The 18,047-nt window shown below is 43.1% G+C and overlaps 2 protein-coding genes and 1 pseudogene across 5 annotated transcripts in view; 1 reads left to right on the plus strand and 2 right to left on the minus strand.

Annotated features, from left to right (window-relative positions):
• Window positions 1-3,376, minus strand: part of LOC115135910 (vacuole membrane protein 1-like) — a 100,987-nt gene extending 97,611 nt beyond the window's left edge. The window contains exon 1 of the mRNA XM_029671105.2: window positions 3,013-3,376. The gene's annotated coding sequence lies outside the window, so the exon portion shown is untranslated. The remainder of the gene's footprint in view (window positions 1-3,012) is intronic.
• LOC115136276 (peptidyl-tRNA hydrolase 2, mitochondrial-like) lies at window positions 3,145-4,097 on the plus strand (annotated as a pseudogene).
• Window positions 4,098-5,400: 1,303 nt separating this feature from the next.
• LOC115135911 (clathrin heavy chain 1-like) overlaps window positions 5,401-18,047 on the minus strand; it is a 50,940-nt gene continuing 38,293 nt past the window's right edge. Inside the window, exons 18-32 of one of the 4 annotated variants that reach the window (XM_029671108.2) lie at window positions 17,724-17,846; window positions 17,351-17,496; window positions 16,838-17,021; window positions 16,459-16,651; window positions 16,057-16,214; window positions 15,601-15,873; window positions 14,851-15,168; window positions 14,526-14,657; window positions 14,247-14,357; window positions 13,875-14,045; window positions 13,173-13,394; window positions 9,663-9,683; window positions 7,618-7,693; window positions 7,276-7,296; window positions 5,401-6,826 (exon numbers count right to left, since the gene is read on the minus strand). In XM_029671108.2, the coding sequence (XP_029526968.1) occupies window positions 6,690-6,826; window positions 7,276-7,296; window positions 7,618-7,693; window positions 9,663-9,683; window positions 13,173-13,394; window positions 13,875-14,045; window positions 14,247-14,357; window positions 14,526-14,657; window positions 14,851-15,168; window positions 15,601-15,873; window positions 16,057-16,214; window positions 16,459-16,651; window positions 16,838-17,021; window positions 17,351-17,496; window positions 17,724-17,846 (2,286 nt within the window). In that variant the 3' untranslated portion in view covers window positions 5,401-6,689. The remainder of the gene's footprint in view (window positions 6,827-7,275; window positions 7,297-7,617; window positions 7,694-9,662; window positions 9,684-13,172; window positions 13,395-13,874; window positions 14,046-14,246; window positions 14,358-14,525; window positions 14,658-14,850; window positions 15,169-15,600; window positions 15,874-16,056; window positions 16,215-16,458; window positions 16,652-16,837; window positions 17,022-17,350; window positions 17,497-17,723; window positions 17,847-18,047) is intronic. The other 3 variants (XM_065023705.1, XM_029671111.2, XM_029671113.2) reach the window with 3 other exon arrangements.

The following is an 18,047-nucleotide window of genomic DNA, read 5'->3' on the forward strand; positions in this document are numbered from 1 at the left end:
GGGCCAGTAACCAGCAGGTAGCCCAGTGGTTAGAGTGTTGGGCCAGTAACCAGCAGGTAGCCTAGTGGTTAGAGAGTTGGGCCAGTAACCAGCAGGTAGCCTAGTGGTTAGAGCGTTAGGCCAGTAACCAGCAGGTAGCCTAGTGGTTAGAGCGTTGGGCCAGTAACCAGCAGGTAGCCCAGTGGTTAGAGCGTTGGGCCAGTAACCAGCAGGTAGCCTAGTGGTTAGAGCGTTGGGCCAGTAACCAGATCCAATCCCTGTTCTAAACCCACTGTTCCTAGGCCATCTTTGTAAATAAGAATATGTTCTTAACTGACTTGTCTAGCTAAATAAATCAATTATATTGGCTCTGCAAACTGTATTGTTGGGGGATTTGAAGGTCCAAGGGCAATGTTGCAGATGGGAAGGTTCAAGCCCCCTAGTGAGACGCCATGGTAGAATGGAGGAATGTATTGCAAGAGAAAATGGTAGAATGATGATTTACTGGGAAAGATGGGTTGATCTGTGGCTGTCTGAAGGTTGTGTGTATGTATATATATATATATATATACATACACACGTTTGAGGTCATCCAATCAGGGGGGAGGATGGGAATGTGATTATTGTATGTTTTGTGTTTAGTTATTTATGTTGTGTGTTTTGGTTTCAGGCTGTGAGCAGTGTGTCTGCTGGTTATGGGTAGTTTCAGGTTGTGAGCGGTGTGTCTGCTGGGCCTGGTGGTTATGGGTAGTTTCATGCTGTGATCGGTGTGTCTGCTGGTCCTGGTGGTTATGGGTAGTTTCATGCTGTGATCGGTGTGTCTGCTGGTCCTGGTGGTTATGGGTAGTTTCATGCTGTGATCGGTGTGTCTGCTGGTCCTGGTGGTTATGGGTAGTTTCAGGCTGTGAGCGGTGTGTCTGCTGGTCCTGGTGGTTATGGGTAGTTTCAGGCTGTGAGCAGTGTGTCTGCTGGTTATGGGTAGTTTCAGGCTGTGAGCAGTGTGTCTGCTGGTCCTGGTGGTTATGGGTAGTTTCATGCTGTGATCGGTGTGTCTGCTGGTCCTGGTGGTTATGGGTAGTTTCAGGCTGTGAGCGGTGTGTCTGCTGGTCCTGGTGGTTATGGGTAGTTTCAGGCTGTGAGCAGTGTGTCTGCTGGTTATGGGTAGTTTCAGGCTGTGAGCAGTGTGTCTGCTGGTCCTGGTGGTTATGGGTAGTTTCAGGCTGTGAGGAGTGTGTCTGCTGGTTATGGGTAGTTTCAGGCTGTGAGCAGTGTGTCTGCTGGTCCTGGTGGTTATGGGTGCTCTCACTTCCATGCCCAGCCTATTGTACATGTATATTATTGTAGCGTCACCATCTTTATTGCAAAAATAAATACAAACATAACTTTAGACAACCTCTGTCAAATGAATATGTAATGAACTGTCCATTGATCAGCACAGCAATTGATAAATCTGGACTGTTTTCAAAACAAGTGGTTCTAAGCTTATTTAAATTGTACACGGGTAAGCTAACGGTTACAGAAATCGGGAACACAGACCAGCTCTATAGATCTGAGTGACTGTGTCCAACACCTGTTATGTTGACAAATGGAATTATGAAATATTTTTTTTTTCACAATGACATGTATAGCTAAAATAAAAAGTTTAAGGAAATACAGGCAGGCACCACATTACTACAAGACAAACCAGTTCACTCAATCAAGCCGGTGGTCTTGTAAGTATAAAAACTAAGTTTGCTTTCATACAATTAAAGAGAGCATGGAAATGTCTTAGTGTATTCTGTAAAGAATCCAATACTTTACCTTGTATGCAGTACAAATCACATTGTGGGAGCAGCACCTCTAAGTATGAATTAGGCTGTTTGTGAAGATTTTAATCCTAAACAGCTACTGTAGTATGTAAAAGCTGTGTGCTGGAAAACCTTGGCAGAGCATGGGTGAAGTAGGCATTTTGATGCTCATGTGGATTTTATTTTTCAGCTTCAGACCAAAGCTTACTTCTCACTTAATGTAGCGTTTTGTTTAATATAGATTTATTAACAAATGAACCATATAATGACTAAAGGGAAGACATGTAGGAGTGAGGCACCCAATAAGTTATATAAGGCAGGGGGTTTCTACAATTGCATTAGCATGCAATGCATTCGTATTGCATTATATTGTAATAGGCCTACATCCATAATCTAAATCAAATGACAAATGTTAACTTTGTAAAACATGACACCCATTGAGCTCTAAAGATATTGAATGTTACTCTGAATTGAGAGCAGCTGTCAGACAAGCTCTGTACAGAAGGACAAAAATAATCGTGTGACAATATCAATGACCTGTTGTATGACTGAAGCTTGATAAACGTTTTTTCAAAGCACCAAGAATGTGACCTTGCTCTCAAGCTATAACCCAACATTCTGTCAGGACAGGAGTTGCTACCCCTTTTTAAAGAGTACATTTTTATAGCCTCAATCGCACCATAGATCACTTTTTATTTGGCAGCTAGAACCTCTAGAGAATAAATTATTCAGATATCCAGCAAAAGATCCTCAATGAAAAGTCAAGAAGTTAACAAATTGACCCTGAACAAAACAGACCAGTAAACTAGATGCAAGGTGGATTATAAAGAATAACAAATATGCAATAGAATAGATTCGTTTGTTTTGTTTTCCCCAAACCATCAAATCCACATCACCTTTAAGTCACACTAACCTAGCTTCATTCATACACGATGGCATTAATGAATTAGATCCTACTGTTACGAAAGCATGTTTTTCACCAGACACTAGACCATTTTCATTCATCAAGGACTCGGTCAAAATTAGAGGCTCAAAATAAAATATTAGGTTATAGCAATATGATCAACCGTATTATATGCTTGACAAAACCTTGCACGCGTCAGTAAACTAGCATTTTACGAATACATGCTGATAGAGGATAGCCTAATGTCAAATGTGGATAGACTATTTGGCCTAATATTATGCTACTACTGTTATAAACACCACGACAATGAACAGACATCAACCGAACAAATAGTCCCCTTACCTTCTCCTTTTTCACTCTCGAACTGTCAAAAGCAGGAAACAGACCTGTATTTTATTTGATCAAAGATTATTTATTATATTGACAAGATGGTCGAGTGACCTCTCTGACAAGGGAAAGACATGTCCTTTAAAGATGGAAGCCAGATCAGGTGAGACCATTCTAGCCAATGAGAGGGTAGAAACGCGTGAAACGGCACAACTCAAAATACTCCGTCGATATTCACTAATAATAAGTGAATATCGACGGCTTTTTCTAAGTAATGGTTTGACCAGTATCAAAATGTATTCCCTGTACGGCCAGGTAGACATTTGAATATTGGAATTAGTGGGTTGTGGACTTCGCCTAGGCAGGCACTTACGGGATCGGAGCAGCGATGGGGAACGGTAGTGGGGGCGAAGCAGAAGCCAGCTTCATGGGAGAGTTCAAAATGATTCTGGTGGTCCGATCAGAGCTGAAAATGGGTATGGGGAAAGTGGCAGCCCAGTGCTCACACGCCGCTGTCAGCCTACAAGCAGGTCCAGCGCAGAAACCCCGCGCTACTGATGCAATGGGAGTACTGTGGACAGCCGAAATCGTTGTTAAAGCCCCGTATGAGGACAGTCTGAGAGAACTGCTAACCCATGCCAAAGTAGGTCTTTCTGCTCCAAGATGCAAGGGAGGACACAGATAGCACCAGGGTCCCTTACTGTGCTGGGAGTAGGCCCTGAATCAGCTGATCCCGTGGACACTTAACTGTATTGGAAGTAGGATAATCCTGGTTCAGAGAAGTGGTCATCTGGGAACTATGTATATACACCGCTCAAAAAAAATAAAGGGAACACTAAAAGAACACATCCTAGATCTGAATTAATGAAATATTCTTATTAAATACTTTTTTCTTTACATAGTTGAATGTGCTGACAACAAAATCACACAAATTATCAATGTAAATCAAATTGATCAACCCATGGAGGTCTGGATTTGAAGTCTCACTCAAAATTAAAAGTGGAAAACCACACTACAGGCTGATCCAACTTTGATGTAATGTCCTTAAAACAAGTCAAAATGAGGCTCAGTGCCTGTATGACCCCCTACAACGCCTGGGCATGATCCTGATGAGGTGGCAGATGGTCTCCCGAGGGATCTCCTCCCAGACCTGGACTAAAGCATCCGCCAACTCCTGGACAGTCTGTGGTGAAACGCGGCTTTGGTGGATGGAGCGAGACATGATGTCCCAGATGTGCTCAATTGGATTCAGGTCTGGGGAACGGGCGGGCCATTCCATAGCATCAATGCCTTCATCTTGCAGGAACTGCTGACACACTCCAGCCACATGAGGTCTAGCATTAGGAGGAACCCAGGGCCAACCGCACCAGCATATGGTCTCACAAGGGGTTTGAGGATCTCATCTCTGTACCTAATGGCAGTCAAGATACCTCTGGCAAGCACATGGAGGGCTGTGCGGCACCCCAAAAAAATGCCACCCCACACCATGACTGACCCACCGCCAAACCGGTCATGCTGGAGGATGTTGCAGGCAGCAGAACGTCTCCTGATATACTGGCCTGTCTCCTGGTAGCGCGCCTCCATGCTCTGGACACTACGCTGACACAGCAAACCTTCTTGCCACAGCTCGCATTGATGTGCCATCCTGGATGAGCTGCACTACCTGAGCCACTTGTGTGGGTTGTAGACTCAGTCTCATGCTACCACTAGAGTAAAATCACCGCCAGCATTCAAAAGTGACAAACATCAGCCAGGAAGCATAGGAACTGAGAAGTGGTCTGTGGTCACCACCTGCAGAACCACTCCTTTGTTGGGAGTGTCTTGCTAATTGCCTATTATTTCCACCTGTTGTTTATTCCATTTGCACAACAGCATGTGAAATGTATTGTCAATCAGTGTTGCTTCCTAAGTGGACAGTTTGATTTGACAGAAGTGTGATTGACTTGGCATTACATTGTGTTGTTTAAGTGTTCCCTTTATTTTTGTGTACATTGAAAGGTCCAACCATGTCATCCTAGCAGAACTGATACCCAGACCCAGTAGACCTACATCTTTTTGTATTTAGAATGTGCACTTGTACTTACACTACCCCAAACCCACCTGAGCTTGCAATTAAAACACGAATACATCCCTCATTTGACAGGCAAAAATCCATAGTGATATGGATTTTCCCTAAAGGATGCCTTGATAAAAGGTTCATAAGAGTGAAGGTAGACCAACAAACTTTGGCCGTGCACGGCCGACGTAATAGGACTGCTGTCATTTTCAATGAATTCCCTGGCCATTAAATGTTGAATCGCCACAAATCATTGACACCTGTGCATGGCCGACGTGTTAGTCTATCATCCTTACAAACATGACGACAAAACAAGGTTGAGAAGGGAACAAGAGACCCGACCAGACTTTTCTTGACAAACAAGAAGCCTTTATTTTATGTGGTAAAGAAAACTGCTGTTTCATTCATCATCATGATCCAGATCCTGCACAATCAACTATGAGTGCACGCTTAAATCTAGTCATTTGTTGAGAGTATAGGGAGAGTTAATGATTTTCTTTGTATACACACACACAAGCCTTTGATAACACAATTACCAGTCTCTTGAATTAGATCAGACAAATATAGGTCCTGAGTCCCAAATGGCACCCTATTTCCTGCATAGTGCAGTACAATTTTTATGGGCCCTGGTCAAAAGTAGTGCACTATATAGGGAATAGGGTACCATTTTGGCCACAAAGAAAACCTGGCAGGACGTCAAGGCTATTAGGTTTTATATCCTCTTCTGTACAATCAAGAACAGTGACCTAGAACACCACGATATCCAGCATATTACCAACCAACCGCAGCACGAGGGGAGGGGGGAAAGTGTAACACACATCTGACTGAACTGAAGAACAGAGCTTCTTTAATTCTCGTAATCAATCCCTCCAAATAGAATAGTCCCACAAGAGCACTTTACAGCATGAGGAAAGGAAAGTGTCTTACACGCAGCTGAGTGAGACGCAAAGACACCATCGGTTTCATCTCTCTACGCACGGTCTGACTCAATGACTCACTGGAGAGCCTGCATAGGCTTGGGAAGGATGAAACTCACTTTTGGAAATCATGTCTGAATGCATCTTAAAAGAATCTTTCTCTAGAGCTACACAACCCCTTTAACCATGTGTAGGTCATTACTGGTATTTGTACATAGTGTTACTAGTTTGTGGGTCATGGAAGCGGCAGTCATGTTCAAATAGAAAACATTGTAGCTTTTTTTCCCTTTCTGAATATACAATAATTAAATGCATTTTACAGACTGATAGAACAAGCTGCTCACACATATCAAAATGAAGAGATTCTACATTAGTTTCTTCACTACAGAGTGCAAATCAGATGCTTCACAACATACCTTTTAATTAAGAAGAGGACACTCTTCCCACAAGCCCCTTCATTGTACATAAACCATTCCCCATTAAAAAAAAATGGCATCTAGTAAATATAATGGAATGTGAAAAATTATAATAATTGTGAGCCAATCTTTTTCTTTGACAACAGAAAAATGTCCTTCATGAGGTTTTTTTTTTTTTAAAGGAAAACAAAAACATAAAAAAACTGCTTGTTTGAATCCACTAAATGTTGTGAGAAGATGGTAAAAGCCTAGTGAAGGACTGAGCTGAGAGATGGATGGGCTCCAGGGCTTGCCAGGAGACCTTTACATGCCGTAGCCAAAGCCTGGTTGGGCCTGAGGTGCCTGGGGGTAGCCTGCAGGAGCCTGGTAACCGTAGCCATAGGCCTGCTGGGGGGGCACGGGCACGCTTGGGCCAGCAGTCAGCATAAGCTGGGGTGTGCCTGGAGGAAAGAGAGGCATTTCACCAAAGATTAGAATCTATTCGGATTCTATTAATTCACTGATTCAAATCATTTGATGCCGATTGATTTGAATATTTAAACTTTAAACTTATCTTAACATGGAACACAAGCCACAGCTCAACTCTAACATTCCAGAGTGCCAAGGAAGCTCAACTTAATTTTTATTTGAATGATTTTTCTTTTGAACAGCAGACTGCAGAGTGAAGCCAGGTTGAGGAGATTAAGTCAAAGGGCAGCCGGCCGGATTCAAACCCATGCTGACTGCCATAAGTGTTCCGAGGTCAGAGGCAGTAGCCACTGGCACACACGGAAGCCTAGATGCATTGTTCACAAGACTACAGCCTGTCTGCTGCAGAGGGACAAGAGAGCCACGAGAAAGCGAGTGTTGATCAGTTATGGACATAAGTGCTGAAAACATGTTTGCTCACCATTTACTAAGTTATCAGGACCTATTAGGATGAGAAATACCAGAGTTTTGGCGCAGGTACAGCAGACTATACGAATATTCGTTAGAAATGACATCTGATACGAATATCAAAACAGGGACAGCCACATGCATGTCACCAATATCAACAAACTTGTCACTATTAAAAACCTTTACACAGTTTATCAATCTCTTTACTCTACATCTTATATCCCATCTTTACTACTTAGAGCACAAAAGGCTGGGTTACGAGAGTCATCTTCACCGTTTGAGTGAGTTGGTGTGAATGGCTGTTCTCATTGGCCGTGTCAGATTCTTGGCTGTGAATGATGCATGAGGCACTTACCATAGACGATGGGTTGTGTCTCTGTCGCCTGCTCCTCCTCTTTCCTTAGGGACTCAGAGGTCTCCAGCTTGTCCACCTGAAAGAGGTCAGAAAGAACACGATGATAAACAGCTACAAGCAGGCAGGCCAGAGAAGACATGCTGGAAAAGCCTTCATTAACTCTTCTTTCCTTTAGTCATTTAATATGTTAAGTGATTGATGGATAGGACTGTTCCAGGTGTGTGAAGTGTGCACATTCTAGGTGATTATTCTTTGCAACACATACAAGGCTGCTGTGAGCTGCCCCTTCGTCACACATTTAAAACTAGTGAAGAAATATGAGAGATGACCATTAAGATGTGAGGAAAAATACTTTCAATGAAATTTGGTCCCTCCATTCAGCCACTCTTGAAGTGATGTTTTCAGTATATATTAACATTGCTATGTATGCAGAGAACCAAACCCATATCAAGTATGCAACAGGAGTACAAAATCTCATGATCAACACTTGACCTTTGTCATCTCGGAGCTATTTTAATGTAGCGATGTTAACTGCCAGGGGGTATTTTTTCTAGGATTTATCTCGGACCTATTCACCCTTTCCCTTAAATCAAACATGCTTAGTTTTAACTCAGCAATATCAGTCTACTGTAACTCCAATGAGTGACCTTAAGCGTAGCAGAAGCAGATTTCCAAAAGTTGTTAGGAAGAAAACGTAATTGCGTTTAAAAGTTGCAGTAAGAGGCAAGATGCTAGTAAAAAACAACTTTCTGTGCTTCTCAGTGCTGAAAGTGGGTTCAGTTCCCTCCATACCTCTTGTAAAGAACATTAAAAATAATGAGTAAATCTCTTCCAACAAACAGAGGCGTCATTAAAAGGAGAACATGCTACAGTAGTGGTGTTACAATTGGTTAAAATAATGTGCATGAAAAAGAGGCAAAAGTACTGAAGCGCAGAGGGAGTCAAAGCCCGGGATGATTCGTAGTCCAGCCACTCAAGGCCCATCAACCAACAGCAAGGCACAGCCGACAACATCAATGTCTCCTAGAGGCTCTCAGTGACGCTAGATTCTCATTGGCAGGTGCTCAATCAAGTGCATATATTAAAACCAGAGAACATTTCCCAAAGTGCAGGTACCATTACCCGTTTTTCATACATACTCTCTTGGATACAGTGTAAAGGTCTGTGAAGGAATGCACTTTTCAGCTACTGCCCGTGCAAATTTACTAACTTCAACATGAATTAACAAAGACAGATTTTATTTTCTCTGCCTCTAGTGCTGCAGCACAAGTTGTATTTCACTGTCAAGACTTCAATATGAGAATGAACTCGGTCATGAGAAATATAGAATTATCACTACAAAATGGCATCACTACTGAAACCTTTGTGGAGAAGAAAACCCCCCAGCAGATAGGTGCAGCCATAGTAGTACGGTGCCCCTGAAAAGAATTACGTTAAGTGCCTTGTTCAAGGGCAGACATATTTCATTTCTCACCTTGTCGGCTTGGCCAAATGCTCTAACCACTATGCTACTTTCCACCTTAAAGTGCATTCGCTTCACAAACTTTGATCATACAATGCATTTCTTGGCTTACAGTTTTAGTACTATGGTTAAATGCAGTCTACAACTGGTTTGCAGTCTATTTTGAGAGGGGGTCTTAGCTATATGCCAGCAATCAGAAGCTTCAAGATTGAGTTCATTAATGGGTGTTATTTATTCTACAAAATTAACACTCTTGGGGCATCAAAAGCACATTAAGGTCATTGTGAGTTCAAGGGTCAGGACTGGGAACCAATGGCAGACTGGCATCATTGACAGACTTCCTCAGACTAAGGGTTGTCATTGGTGAGTAACTACAGATCTACTAGAGTGCTCTGCTGCCCAGTCGGAGAGAGTCCAGTTGAGAAGGCACTACTGTGTGTGTGTGTGTGTGTGTGTGGAAAAGCAGCAGTGTAACTGACATATGGAAGAATTAAAATAAAACGCATGCAGATTCCTGAGGTAGCAGTGCTCCAGACTAAATTAACAAACGAAACAACAAGAGAGAGATGGAATAGACTTTCACCTTTTCCTTAATTGCATCAACCTGGAAGGGAATTCAAGAAGCGCAGCTTAGAAAATAAGAAATCAGTTTACCATAGTGCAGAGACCGAGAGAGAGCAGGCTGAGACAGCATACAAAGATGGGCAACCAAATATCCACACAGTAGAAGATTATTTTTTTTTAAAGAAAAGACTAACACTCCTGTCAAAAAGGTAGTCTGGCATTCCTCTGAAATGCCTTGAATTTCTCTAGTTTTATTGTTTCTATCCTAAGAACTATTGTTTTGAAGATAGCGAGACCTCGCTACAATGATTAACCTACCACATTTGCATGCATAAAAATACAGCTGCTAGTAAAATATTTAACTGTTTTCCATTTAGTAGGCTATAGGTTCTGGTCAACTCAACTCTGAGTCACTAAACTACTAGAGAGCAGAGCAGTATAGACTGCATTAGTCCTGATCTATTGATAGACATATGGTAAAACTTGTGTTCTCTATGTCATTGGCTAGACTAGAGAGCTGCTGGACTACTATTCCGTTCAAAGCCATATAATATATGTGTGTGTGTATGTATGTATGTATAGTTGAAGTCGGAAGTTTACATACACTTAGGTGGAGTCATTAAACCTCATTTTTCAACCACTCCACAAATTTCTTGTTAACAAACTACAGTTTTGGCAAGTTGGTTAGGACATCTACATTGTGCATGACAAGTAATTGTTCACAGACAGATTTCACTGTTTCACAATTCCAGTGGGTCAGAAGTTTACATACACTAAGTTGACTGTGCCTTTAAACAGCTTGGAAAATTCCAGAAAATGATGTCATGGCTTTAGAAGCTTCTGATTGACTCAAATTATGTCAATTAGCCTATCGGAGGTGTACCTGTGGATGTATTTCAAGGCCTACCTTCAAACTCAGTGCCTCTTTGCTTGACATCATGGGAAAATCAAAAGAAATCAGCCAAGACCTCAGAAAAAAATTGTAGACCTCCACAAATCTGGAAATTGCTTCCAAGGATAAACTAATTGCCTGAAGGTACCACGTTCATATGTACAAACAATAGTACGCAAGTATAAACACCATGGGACCACGTAGCCGTCATACCGCTCAGGAAGGAGACGCGTTCTGTCTTCTAGAGATTAACATACTTTGATGCGAAAAGTGTAAATCAATCACAGAACAACAGCAAAGGACCTTGTGAAGATGCTGGAGGAAACGGGTACAAAATATCTATATCCACAGTAAAACGAGTCCTATATCGACATAATCTGAAAGGCCGCTCAGCAAGGAAGAAAGCCACTGCTCCAAAACCGCCATAAAAAGCCAGACTACGGTTTGCAACTGCACATGGGGACAAAGATCGTACATTTTGGAGAAATGTTCTCTGGTCTGATTAAATAAAAATGTAACCGTTTGGCCATAATGGCCATCGTTATGTTTGGAGGAAAAAGGGGGATGCTTGCAAGCCAAAGAACACCATCCCAACCGTGAAGCATGGGGGTGGCAGCATTATGTTGTGGGGGTGCTTAGCTGCATGAGGGATTGGTGCACTTCACAAAATAGATGGCATCATTAGGAAGGAAAATTATGTGGATCTATTGAGGTAACATATCAAGACATCAGTCAGGCAGGAAGTTAAAGCTTGGTCGCAAATGGGTCTTCCAAATGGACAATGACACCAAGCATACATCTAAAGTTGTGGCAAAATGGCTTAAGGACAACAAAGTCAAGGTATTGGAGTGGCCATCACAAAGCCCTGACCTCAATCCCGTAAAATTTGTGGGCAGAATTGAAAAAGTGTGTGCGAGCAAGGAGACCTACAAACCTGACTCAGTTACACCAGCTCTGTCAGGAGGAATGGGCCAAAATTCACCCAACTTATTGTGGGAAGCTTGTGGAAGGCTACCTGAAACATTTGACCCAAGTTAAACTATTTAAAGGCAATGCTACCAAAATAATAAGTGAGCGCATGTAAACTTCTGACCCACTGGGAATGTGATGAAAGAAATAAAAGCTCAAAGAAATCATTCTCTGCTATTTTTCTGACATTTCACATTCTTAAAATAAAGGTGATCCTAACTGATCTAAGACAGGGAATTTTTACTAGGATTAAATGTCAGGAATTGTGAAAAACAGTTTAAATGTATTTGGCTAAGGTGTATGTAAACTTCTGCCTTCAACTGTATGTATGTATGTATGTATGTATGTATAACAGTTACATGTAGTGGAGTTACTTTTAGTCATTTCCATATTAATTCAACATTTACCAATCATTTGTTTTGGCAACATCCATATATGTAATTTTCATTCATGTTATAATATATTAACTTTAAGATTCATATGTAAACAGAGCTTTACATATGTATGTATGTATGAACTTGTTCTCAACTTGCCTACCTGGTTAAATAAAGGTGAAAAAAATAATGTATGTATGTATGTATGTATGTATGTATGCATGTATGTATGTGAGGTGTGCAGAGCAGACAGGCACATGCTGACTCTTGTTCAGTCACAGCAGTCCCACATGCAGTCACGCAGCATCCAATGACGAGCTCCACTTACTTGGCACTGAATATCAATGACAAGAAAACAAACTACTGGACACTAGAGAGAGGAACTAAAGATCTTGAGTTCCTCTCTATAGAGTCCAATAGTTTGTTTTCTTGTCATTGATATTCAGAGGGTCCACCACCTTGAAACAATGCATTAACACAACACTTGTACTGTACCCATTGTCTGTAATCTGTTGAGTACAGTAACATTTAGTCAGAGCATTAAACAAAAGAGCAATTACTGTCTTTTATATGGAAAAAGGATAACAAAAAGCTGTAAAATGGTGAACAAAAGAGGGGAAACAAACGACATGAATATAAGGAAAAGCAGCTGAGAGGTTTGTTTAGTTTCTATCAAACTCAGACACAGAAGAAACAAGGCACTAAAAAGAAAAGGCAAGTGGATAGAAAAACAAAAACAAATAACTGTCTTTCTGTATAGAGTATGAGGACTATTGGCACTCCACATAGAAATACAATTATTCTATTATACTGATTCCAGTAAATCTATTTATATGATGCCACACACTCTGCTGCAAAGTCAAGACTGCTGGACTGAGTTCTAATATAAATCATTGATGAATCTCTGGTAGCAACTTGCCATATAAAAATAAGGCATTGTGCTACTGAATAGTTAAATGCCTTTTCAAAAGTGGCTAACTGCTAAAAGCATTTGACTGAGCAACAGAAGATCACTGCACAACATGTTTGGAAAGGGCTTTGTGTAAAAGTGGCATTTAGGATGAGCTTACTTTCACCCAATCCTAACCATTTGGGGCTAGAAATGTCAAACTGACCCTAGATCAATGTCTAGGGGATAGTTCACCCTACTCCCACTGAAAGCAGACCTGGGTTGTGTTCATTAGCCACAACTGAAATTCTGTTGGATGCCCTAATGAACAACATCCTTGGACGTGTAGAATAGAACCAACATGCTTGGTTTAGCCCAATCAACATGTCCAGACAGCCAACCCACCTTGAAGAGATACTCTCTCATGACCTGGATGAAGTAGGGCATGGAGAAGTCCATGATGTTGTGCTTCCAGGCCGTCTCCAGCACCACGTCTGGCCTCAGCAGGTCATAACAGGTGAAGAGGCAGGCGGCAAAGCACTCCTTTTTGTCCTCCGTCAGGAACCAGCCCAGTAGCTCCTCAGCCAACTCTGTATCCTTGGACTCTGACGCGTACTGCATGGCATCCTGGAGGAAGATGGAAACAAGATGGAGGTTTGTTTGTTAGGAACTTGGCACCAAGCCACTGTCTGGTATGTTTATTTTTATTTTACCTTTATTTAACTGGGCAAGTCAGTTAAGAACAAATTCTTATTTTCAATGACGGCCTAGGAACAGTGGGTTAACTGCCTGTTCAGGGGCAGAACGACAGATTTGTACCTTGTCAGTTCGGGGATATGAACTTGCAACCTTTCGGTTACTAGTACAACTCTCTAACCACTAGGCTACCCTGCCGCCCCACTAGGCTACCCTGCCGTATCCTGGTCATGCGAGAAAACCTTCACTCCACAATGGGATTTTGACCACTAACCCCACCCATAAACACTAATCTTAGCAGACAAAACATTTCCCATTATCCTCCTCTCTCTACTAACCAAATAGGTTCAATGACAATATAATGGCAGTCAGAGGAGAAACAGGCCTGTGTAAGGAGAAGAGAATGAATACCTTGTAGAGTTTGTCCTTCTTGCAGAGCTCCACACTCTGTTTCCAGCGGTTGTTTCCCTTGAAGAGGTAGGCAGCGATCCTCCTGAACTCAATCAGCTCGTGTTTCTCCAAGCGCTGGGCAAGCGAGATGTTGTCAAAGTTGTCATAGGCATCTATAGAGGTCCTCAGAGCCTGAGTCCACAGAGAGAGGGAAGGAAGAAAGGATGGGTGGATGAGTAACTGTTGTTCAATGAGGTGTAAACAAGTAAACAAGGTACTAGAACTGTCATAGGGCCAGCTTCCCAAACCCATATTAAACCCAGTCAGGGTAAAACAAAGGTGTCTGTCTTCATTGTTTGACAATGTAACAACCAACCAAAATTGACCACAAACCTGATAGTCCTCCTCTGTGATGAAGAGGTTGGTAAGTGCTTCATTGACAGACTTGTTGTTGTGGTTCTGTACAGAGCGCAGGTAGGGCTTGACCAGGGGCAGCTGTTTCACCTGGACCACACACACAAACACCGTTGATTACTAGAACTGCATTCACTATAAGCAGAGTGCACTGTACATAGAAATACATGTCACAGTCTTTGATTAAAAACTACAACAGGTGTCACACCGCTTCAATTTCCTGTGTTGGCAGATCGGAGGTGACAGAGCTCGTCTTACCTTGCTGAAGAAGTTGACAGCACGGGAGTGGTCCAGTCTGGGGGACAGCACTATGAGCAGGTCATTCAGTAACAACGGCTTGAACTCCAAATAGAACTGAGTTGCTTTGTAATACAGCTCCACGTTGGCCACCTACACAGTCACAGGAAAGGCATAAAAGGAGAGATATTGTCATGTATTACAATTGTAAAGTGTATTGAGATGTTTCAATGTACTTTAAAATATACACTTACCAATATCACATCGAGCTTTGTCATAATATATCATATACAGCAATGACTGCTACCTTGATGTCATTATAGACAAACATTACTGATTGGGTTACCTTGGTGATGATGTCTTTGAACTGGCCCTCCTTCCAGGCGTCGGTGGGGTGGTTCATCATGGTGATGATGGCATTGTCAAACTCTTCGTACTTATCGTACAGGAACACCAGCTCCGCCCACAGGTGGGCCTCCTCCGCCGCCCGCAGAACCTTTGGAATGTTGACTCTGGACCAGAAGAGCTCCAGGTGCTCCCTCATCTTCTGGGGTTTGAATTTTGAGTAGAGGATGGCCAGCTCGGTGAACATACCCATGTGCGCCCGTTCCAGCCCCAGGGCTGCCTCCAGCATGGTGATCAGCTCCTCAAAGTAAGCACGGTCCTGAACAGACAGACAGAGAGACAGAGAGACAGAGAGACAGAGAGACAGAGAGACAGAGAGACAGAGAGAGACAGAGAGAGAGAGAGAGAGAGAGAGAGACAGAGACAGAGACACAGACAGAGACAGACAGAGAGAGACAGAGACAGACAGAGAGAGACAGAGACAGAGAGAGACAGAGAGAGACAGAGAGAGACAGAGACAGACAGAGAGACAGAGAGAGACAGAGACAGAGAGAGAGGAGGGGGTAAAGCATTGAGGGGTTCAAAAGCACCAAATGTGATCGTCAATCAAGAGAGTGTGGAGAGAGGTGGACTAAATAAGAACTGTTCATGTTGACTAGAGAAAATACAAATTTCATGCAAACTGTGCCAGCATCTAGCAGCATGGAGGATAAGGTACATCGAGACAAAGTGGGCTGTGTGTGAGTCTTACCTGGTAGTAGTTGATAAGCTCCTCCAGTTCGTCAGCATGCACCACGATGTGGAGGCCACACATCTGTGCCAGCCGGAACTCCTTTCCATCCACGCAGGCAAAGCACACCTCCTTCCAGGTCCTAGTGCTGTTGGCCTTGCGGGCCCCGTCCACAGCCGCCTGGTACTCCCCGAGGTGCACCAGGGTGGACGCCAGACGGCCAAAGTTGGACACGTTGTTGTACAGTAACTTGGCCGCGTCGTACATTTTCTCGTCGTAACAGCGGTCGCCGACCTTCGTTGTGAGCAGGAAAGAGTATGAATGTCAATCAATGTCTTACATAGGGAGTTGTTTGCGACAACATAGAAAATCAGTTCCTGGTGAACTAGCACGGAACATCACTGTTTATTTCTCATTGACTTGGAATACAATAACCTGTACTGTTTAATACATCAGTCTGGACTACAGTAACAGTACCTGTTGGATGTGGGCGTTGTTGGGTCCATTGATGAACTCTTCCAGCTCAGCCAGGCGGTTGGTCTTGGCCAGGGCGAAGATGAGCTCTGTCTCCACGTAGGACTCCCGGGCCTTCTTACGGGCCATCTGAAGGAACTTCACCAGGTCCTCCCAGTTACCTGACACACACACACCAGAACAACCATTACAGTCAGCTAAGAGCAGCTGGGAGGTTACACTGCTTTAAATCCTGAGGTCAGTCAGTGAGCCGCTGATGATTACAGAAAGTCACCAAAAACAGCTGGACAAATCCCACACTGAGGACATATATTCGCTGACATTGGGAGAGTTTACACATTATAATGCCCATCAGCCCATCCTGCCACCCCCTATCCCAGCTAAAGCCGGCCCCACCATCTTTACCACTCTGGTCGGCGGCCTGTACCACCTCCATGTAGGCAGAGGGGTCGTCAGCCTTGATGTAGGAGTCGATAGCCTCCTTGACCAGGCCCTTCTGCAGCTGAGCCTTGGCCAGCTGGCTCCACACAGCTGGCTCGTTGCAGCGCTCGGCAAACTCATAGGCTCGATCCAGATTCCCAATGTGCTCAATGAGAACCTGGGGAGAAGAGACAACATTATACCATGACAGGAAGTCAGACACTATCAATCATGTTGAAGGTAAGGAGAATGGAAGCTCTACACGTCTACTGGCATTGAGACCTCCCTATTCAAGAGATTGAAATGGTGTTAGGGTGATATGAATACCACATGGTGTTGGGGGGTGGGTCAGGGTTCATCTCACCTGCACGGCAGAGGTGTTGACGTCAAACTTCCTGAAGATAGCAAATGCCTCCTCGAAGAGCTCGTTGCTGATGGCAATGTTGGCAATGTCTGGGGCGTCATAGTTGTCCAGGCGGTTGATGTACTCCATCACACGGGTCCGGTCTGCCTTGATGGCCGTCAGGATCAGCAGGTTCTGCAGGTTTCTGAATAAATAAACAACCCCCAGAATCAATACTTAAAACACCAAATAATCACAAATCATCCCGGGAAATCAAGCTGTAAAGTAGAGCAATGGTATATGTAAAGCTTTGTTAAGTTTACAATTGTATGTGTCAAGTTACGATCTTGTAAAGTTCACTTTACATTTACTGTAGAGTGTGTTGCGATTTTAAATGCATTTTCAATAAAGTTTGATTTGATTGATTTGGAAAAGTATAAAAAAAGATGGCGGAAGTGAACTAGAGAGAAAACACACAATGGACAGCCCAGCCTACAGTGAGCACAGGTATCAGAGCTCTAGTAGCTCTGTTACCTGTGTTCACTGAAGACAGAGTTATCCAGTACGATCTTCTCCAACAGCTCAATGAGTTCGTTGGGCAAGTCTGCAGTCATGAAGGCCTTTACTGTGACTGACACCTCCTCTGGGTCCTGGGTCTCAGACAGGGCTGTCTGCACCACCTGACAGGGAGGGGAAAATAGATTTCGATATGGTCATGAGTAGATGTTTAGGTCAATTCAGAAGGTTCGCTGAAGGCTGAGTTATACAGTACGATCTTCTCCAGTAGCTCAACGAGTTTGTTCTTAAATTGAAAAACCTTTATTGAAGATTGACTGAATTGAGAATGGAATTGATCCCAATACTGGTTCAGAGCTGGTCCAGACTGGTGTGTATGGGGACTACCTACCTGGTCAATGAGTGGTCTTCTGAAGGGGTTGCTCTCCAGCAGCACGCTGGCCCACAGGTCCGGGTCTCTGCGACGGACCAGGTAGCGAGACAGACTCTTGAACAGGGAGTTCTCATTGCACACCTGACAGGAAACAGAGCGCACACACTGTTCGTCCACTAGGCTCTCACCTCACATTCTGAAAAGAGTACTTTCATATGTAGGCTATTCCCAGTATTGCTGTTGTAAACAAAGAATGTCAGTTAATATTAATGCATAGCAATGCAGAGAATTAAAATGTACACTCATATGTTTTTAGTTAGACCTACATTCTAACCTATATGA

The sequence above is a fragment of the Oncorhynchus nerka genome, linkage group LG10 (genome assembly GCF_034236695.1).
Source record: "Oncorhynchus nerka isolate Pitt River linkage group LG10, Oner_Uvic_2.0, whole genome shotgun sequence".
In the NCBI taxonomy this organism is placed as follows: domain Eukaryota; kingdom Metazoa; phylum Chordata; class Actinopteri; order Salmoniformes; family Salmonidae; genus Oncorhynchus; species Oncorhynchus nerka.